The 6,835-nt window shown below is 34.7% G+C and overlaps 1 protein-coding gene across 1 annotated transcript; it reads left to right on the top strand.

Annotated features, from left to right (window-relative positions):
- The first annotated feature begins 2,334 nt into the window (after positions 1 to 2,334).
- On the top strand, positions 2,335 to 6,627 carry LOC133202921 (integrase/recombinase xerD homolog). Its single transcript, XM_061338783.1, has 3 exons — positions 2,335 to 2,802; positions 2,957 to 3,106; positions 5,309 to 6,627. The coding sequence occupies exons 1-3, from the start codon at positions 2,335 to 2,337 to the stop codon at positions 6,239 to 6,241; spliced, it is 1,551 nt and encodes a 516-aa protein (XP_061194767.1). The 3' UTR covers positions 6,242 to 6,627.
- Positions 6,628 to 6,835: the final 208 nt, after the last annotated feature.

The raw sequence follows: 6,835 nt of genomic DNA, 5'->3' as shown, positions 1-6,835 counted from the left end.
ATAAATTGAGGGGTCAGCACCTTTCTCTTGATATTAAATAAAAAAGAATGCTTCCATAAGGGATATTGAAAAACAATTGAGTTAAACATGTACTTTTATAATGGCCTACAAGCGAGATGCAACATGGTCCTGGTGGCAAACAATATCTCATTCATTTGATGACGTAATACGTACACAGAGGCCAATGCTAAGACCAGTGAGCACGGTCTGTTTATTCAGAAACAAAATGATCATGATGTTTTCTTTATCTCTGCTTATCAGGCTGTAATTCAAAACAATTCTTTTTGTATATTTGGCTACATTTATGTTTCTTAATGTACAAGGAAAAATGTTTGAAAATCTACCCCTTTAAGAAAAATAGTGCCACAGTGTAGCGGAATACAAGTTTAGGCATGAAGTGTTACGAGGTTTGTGTCTTAACAAGTGACGGAACAATGTTTTTTGATTCGCTTGCCGTTGACAGTTCAAGCTCCACTCACTTATCTACGACGTGCTGTAAAAAATGTTTTATGTTCTGAAATCGCAGCCCTGCGGAACCGTTGCACTGGAGGGGGTTAACCTCCATCTCAAATACAGTTATTTTGGTAATAAATATTATATGTACAAAAAAAAAGTTTGTGCTCCCTAAATAATACATGTAAATCTAACGTCCGATTATGATATTTTTCTTGCTCCCAATGGTCCTCCAGGATTGCTATTTTAGACTAAAATAAGGGCTTTATGAATAAAATATAATGTTGGTTTGTTCAGAAGTGCATTATTTGTAATATAATTTTAAATGTGTATACCTTCGATGCGTATATTTTATGAATAAAGTCTTTAGGTGCAAAAGTGCTTTTCTTTGTAACAGAGTTTGTCACAATGCATAACTATTAAAACATTTCTACTGTTATTTGTTACAATAATTCTTTGTATTACTGGTGCTTAAACTTTCAACACAATCGTTATATCACTCCTTACGACACAAACTCTCAAAGATTTCATGCATTAATAGAGCCTGTAAGCACTCAAACAAAATGGCGCGAGATTTGAATCTTATTTCAATGATGATCATTTATGACAAGGGTTGGATCACGGTAGTGAAAATGTTTTCATGTCCCTTGTTTGAACCATATTCATATTCTACAAAGTTAGGATCACTTGGGCTAAACACGGGGACAATTTTTTCTTCGGATAATATGAGAATATTTTTAAAAATCTTCGTTTGTCTGTTTGTTTAATATTGTTTTCAAAAAGCAGTTAAATTGCCTTCAAAAAATGGGGAAAAAATTGGGAAAAAAGTCCATATCCCTGAGTTCCAGGATTCTTAAAATCAACCCCCTTAATGCTCAGGTTATACATAAATGGTTTTCACATTTAACAATCTGGAGAAATATTCTTTAGAGAAATCTTTTTTTTTTTTCGAAAGAAATGACTATTATGATGATGATGATGATTGCCTCACTGCTGAGTAGACTTGATAGTTTACAACTGAGGGAAAATTCCGAAAGTTTTATTTTTGATAAACTATTCATGGTTCTTTTTCCGAATAAAGTAATCAGAGCGTTTAAGCCATTAACCCTACCAAACTTACGCTTCTAGATTTTTTTTTCAGTGAACAAGGATGCAAGAGTTATTTCGCCTGCACAGCAATTAAAAATATCAATAGCTGTGGTAAATGTGTAATCTTTTGATTTGGACAATGTTAAAGTACTATTGCATCAGCAAGATAATAATATCTGAACTTACCAGTTTTTGGTTCTACATCAGATGCCTTATTTCATATACTTTAAAGCGAAAGGAGACAAATACTTCTCTGTGAAAAGCAAACATAGATTGATTCTGATAAGTGTGTACTATGGAATGCCGTAGCTACCTGAATTAAGGTCATTCTTAAATAAATAATTATATGTAACTTAAAATCATCATGTTTTTGTGTTTTCCGCAAAAAATACTCAATTTAACACATTTTGTACCCCTTATTGACTTATTTGATCAGTTTTTATTGTTTGTCCTGTGTAAACTTTCATTAACTTTTTTAAAATTATCATCATTTTTGTTCTTTCCACTGTTCTTAGCTATGGCTAAATTATTATATACAGTGGTTAAATTATTATATGCAGTGGCTATTTTTTTTTTATGCAGTGGTTATCTCATAATATGTGCACAGTGTTTATTTCATAATATGAAATGCTTAAATCAATATATGCAGTGGTTATTTAAAATTATGTGCGGCATGGTATTATGTAGCGTGTTCGAAAAGTTTCTTTGAAAGTCACGTGATTATATAGGGAATAAATAGTAAGGCCATGCGGTAGCAAGGCACTCTAAATTCGCTCGCTAGGATTTAAAGATATGGCTGATAGTGATGAAAATCCAATGGAGTGCAATGAATTTGGGCTCTCAAACGAGGAGACCGTTTCGCTGTTTAGTGCTTCACTCAATAAAGCGCTAGAAAAACAAAGTAATGTGATCGTGAGTACAATTACGGGACTTACAGAACAACTAGGAAAAAGTATTGCCTTGAAAAGTGCAGGACACGTGCCTGAGTCCAGAAAAACATTTGAATTTAAGCATGAGGGGCATAAGATTCAATTCGCTTTTAACCAAGATAGACTTTCTAAGTTGTCTGAAATTGAAGTACTCATTCAGGAGGGGGATTTTACAAAGACCGCAGCAGTTATTGCGGAAGAAAAGACTGTCCTACAGCAGAGAAACAAAATTTTAAAAATCGCCGACCGTCACGGATGGGATACTGTGCACGAGTATCTCGATGACCCCTTGGCGGATAATACTGAAGACGCCGCTAAGCTTCGTTACGTGGTGGGACGTGCTGCAAGAAAACGTTCCTTCAGAAGCAAACCATATGAGAGACGCAGAGAAGGTTTTGCGCCCAGTGACCTTTTTCGTGGCTTTAGCCAGTCGTATAATTCCTCCGACAAATTCAATACAGGGGCTATAAGGGTCGGAACTACAGGATTCCAGTTCCAAAGAGATCGTGGTGGATGTTTCTACTGTTGGCAAGTCGGACACATGGTTAGAGACTGTCCCTACCTTAAAGGACAGCCCATCCCCTCCTTGCCAACATCAACTACAAGTGGAACCTCTAAGCAATGAAAATAGTGAAGTTGAGAATATGTTTGATTTAAATGAGCAATATGAATATGAGCAAAATGTTAAGATGGTCAGTGTTAAATCCAAGCTAAAGAAAAGCATAAATTTCTGGAATTCTGAGCTTAATGCTAATAGTTTTATTTTGAATACTATAAGATGCGGGTATGCTATCCCTTTCAAAGAACTTCCATCTAGTATTATTTTAAAAAAAATAACAGATCTTCATTAAATCACACAGAATTTGTTTGCTCGGCTATCTCAGACTTAATTAAAAATGGATGTATAAGAGAGGTTCATGAACCATCTTTTGTAGTTAATCCTTTGACAGTATCTGTTAACGCGTCTGGTAAAAAACGTCTTCTTTTAGATCTCAGACATGTTAATCAGTTTATCGAGAAACAAAAAATCAAATTTGAGGGAATTAAGGAAGCTATGTTAAATGCTAAAGAAGGAAAATTCATGATTAAATTCGACTTAAAATCCGGTTACCACCATATAGATGTACATCCTGAATTCCAAAAGTATTTAGGGTTTAGTTGGGAATTTCAAGGAAAACAGAAATATTTTAAATTTACTGTTTTGCCTTTTGGGCTTTCTTCTGCGGGGCATATTTTCACAAAAGTTGTCAGAGTATTGGTAAAATATTGGAGATCTCATTGCATTCCAGTCGTAGTTTATCTCGATGATGGTTGGGTGTGTTCTGATTACAATTCTTGTCTAGAAATAGCCACGTTTCTGCAAAAAACGTTAGATCACTCAGGGTTCCAGGTTAATATTGAAAAGTCTCAGTTTATTCCAGTAGATAAAATGATTTGGTTAGGATTTTTATGGAATCTGAAGGATGGCATTTTAGAAGTTCCGAATGAAAAAATTGACAGTATCCGTTCTGTTGTTGCTTCAATAGTGAACAATATAAGTAGAGTAACTGAGCGAAATATCGCTTCCATTGTGGGAAAGGTAATTTCATTGAAATCTGCATTAGGTAATATTTGTCAGCTGATGACACGGCATTTGAGCATGGCATTGTGTAAGAGAACTAGTTGGGATTGTGTGTTGAATATGTCACGTGACTGTATTATTGAATTGCTTTTTTGGTATAAGAATTTGGGCACTTTACCAAGATCAAAAATCATATGGTTTAGAAGAACACCCGCAAAAGTTTTATTTTCGGATGCTAGTTCTTTTGCGGGAGCAGGTTTTTCTTTAGAACAAAATGAAAAGGTTGTGCATTACATGTGGAGTGATTCAGAAAAATTAAAAAGTTCTACGTGGCGAGAAATAAAAGCTATTTGTGTGATTATTGAAAGTTTGCATAATTATCTGTCGGGTAGCTTGTTAAAGTGTATACAGATAATCAAAATGCAGTACTTATTGTTTCTAAGGGTAGTATGAATTACGAGCTGCATCAGCTTGTTTTGGAAATGTTTGGTTTGTGCGTTGCGCATTCTATAAAATTAGAGTTGGAATGGATTCCTAGAACTATGAATACAGCTGCAGATGATTTAAGCGAGATTTATGATGATGATGATTGGGGAGTTTCAAACAGAATTTTTAATTTTTTTAATGAAGTTTGGGGAGAATATACATGTGATTTATTTGCAGATAGTAAGAAAAGAAAGGTTAAAAAAAATTTATTCTAGATTTTGGACTCCCGGGTCTTCAGGGGTTGATGCGTTTGCACAAAATTGGGCTGATGAAAATTGTTGGATTGTACCCCACCTGCTTTGATATGCAAAGTTATCAATCATATGCAAATATGTAAAGCATTTGGTACATTAATAATTCCAAAATGGAAATCCGCTTTGTTTCGGCCGATGGTTTGGAATGAAAGGCAAAATAAATTTCACGATTTTGTGCTGAAGTTTTATGAATATAAAAGGCCTACAAAATTTTTCACAGCTGGTTCAGACAAAAACAGTATTTTTGCATCAGAAAATTTTCAGAGTAACGTGCTGGTTTTGAAAGTAAATTTTGAGAGGTTAAACAATTGATCACCACGTGCAATTCAATGTACAGTGTAAATGCATGCACCATGTGCAAAGCTTTTGTTAGGAATGGCACCATGTGCAAAAAATTCCGCACCATGTGCAAAAAGATTTGTCTAATTGTTTAAAAACAACAGTTTTTTGTGATGAAATTATTATGTCGATATGCATGTATTTAGATGTGATTGGTGGTTCATAACCTTAATATGAGACCATTTTTTTTCCCATAGATGCGCAGTGTTTGGACAGAAATTCAGGAAATGAAAAAGGACAACAGACTTTATTTAGCAGCATCAGATATTCAGCACATAATCAGAAAAGGGAAGAGTGATAGTTCAAATAAAATGTACGACGCATATTTTAAAAAGTTTAGGACCTGGTGTTCAGATCATGGTGTTTCTTATTTACCCGCGGCAGTGAGTACGGTGGCCGTTTTTCTTAGCAGTCTCGTGCAGCAGTCGGTGTCAGAATCAGTGTTATCAGCCTATTTTTACAGTATCAAGTGGTTCCACGATTTCAATGTGTGCGCTAATCCGTGTGATACAAAAATTCTGCATATGGTTATGGAAGGGGGAAAAAGAATCTTTAGTAAGCCAATTCAGAAGAAAGAACCCATAACGCCCGAAATTTTGGAGCAGATCATAAGCAAATACGGTGATGACAGTCGAAAAAATAACTTATTAAGTGTAAGAGTGTGTGCTATGTTTCTGATGGGGTTTGTGGGATTTTTAAGGTTTCATGAATTAGCTAATTTAAGAGTAAGAAATATTTCTTTTCATGATTTTTATATGCGTTTACATATTGAGAGTAGCAAAACTGACGTTTATAGACGGGGTAATGATGTTCTCATTGCAAGTACAGGTAATGCTACATGTCCCGTGTTTTGGACAAAACATTATTTACAATTAGCGGAAATATCAGAAAAACCAGACGATTTCGTTTTTAGGTCTGTACGTTATTTCAAATCAGGTAAATGTCACAGACTTTGTAGTATCAACAAACCTATTTCTTACACCAGGGCACGTGAAATATTACTTGATTCTTTATCGTTCATTGGTTTGGATCCAAAACTGTTTGGTCTACATAGTTTACGTAGCGGTGGCGCTACTTCTGCAGCTTCATGTGGGGTAAATGACAGGTTATTAAAAATACATGGTCGTTAGAAGACAGAATTTTCAAGGGACAATTATATTAAGGATTCTGTATCAAAGCAGTTGAATGTTACAAAGAATCTACGCATATAAGTTACGTTCTATGTGTATATAATTATTAAAATTATTTTTTGTGAACTTATGTTTGTTTATATATATAGTTGTAATTGCACGGTATGTAATCAGCCCAATTATATTATCTCTTTGAATCTCTAAGCACTAGCGAGCAGCGTTCCTACTTAATATATGTTGTGTTTTATTAATTTAGCACTTCATTGATTTATATTCGGACGAACGAAGTGAGGGAGAATATAATTAAAATTATGTGCGGCATGGTATTATGTAGCGTGTTCAAAAAGTTTCTTTGAAAGTCACGTGATTATATAGGGTATAAATAGTAAGGCCATGCGGTAGCACGGCACTCCAAATTCGCTCGCTAGGATTTAAAGATATGGCTGATAGTGATGAAAATCCAATGGAGTGCAATGAATTTGGGATTTACAGTTGTATTAGTTAATGTGTTATGGTTATGTGTTAGCAGTTTATAATGGAATAAAAGCACTAGCGAGCAGCGTTCCTACTTAATATATGTTGTGTTTTATTAAT

This window comes from Saccostrea echinata, unplaced genomic scaffold (genome assembly GCF_033153115.1).
Source record: "Saccostrea echinata isolate AGI-Se365-2 ecotype Australia unplaced genomic scaffold, CSIRO_AGI_Sech_v1 ptg000047l, whole genome shotgun sequence".
In the NCBI taxonomy this organism is placed as follows: Eukaryota; Metazoa; Mollusca; class Bivalvia; order Ostreida; family Ostreidae; genus Saccostrea; species Saccostrea echinata.
The sequence above is the reverse complement of the archived record's forward strand: the minus strand, read 5'-3'. Positions and strand labels throughout refer to the sequence as shown.

Coding starts and splice junctions, on each gene's coding strand:
- LOC133202921 (XM_061338783.1), top strand. CDS start 2,335: ATGGCTGATAGTGATGAAAATCCAATGGAGTGCAATGAATTTGGGCTC. Junction 2,803..2,956: donor CCGCTAAGCTTCGTTACGTG/GTGGGACGTGCT, acceptor TCGGAACTACAG/GATTCCAGTTCCAAAGAGAT. Junction 3,107..5,308: donor TAAGCAATGAAAATAGTGAA/GTTGAGAATATG, acceptor TTTTTCCCATAG/ATGCGCAGTGTTTGGACAGA.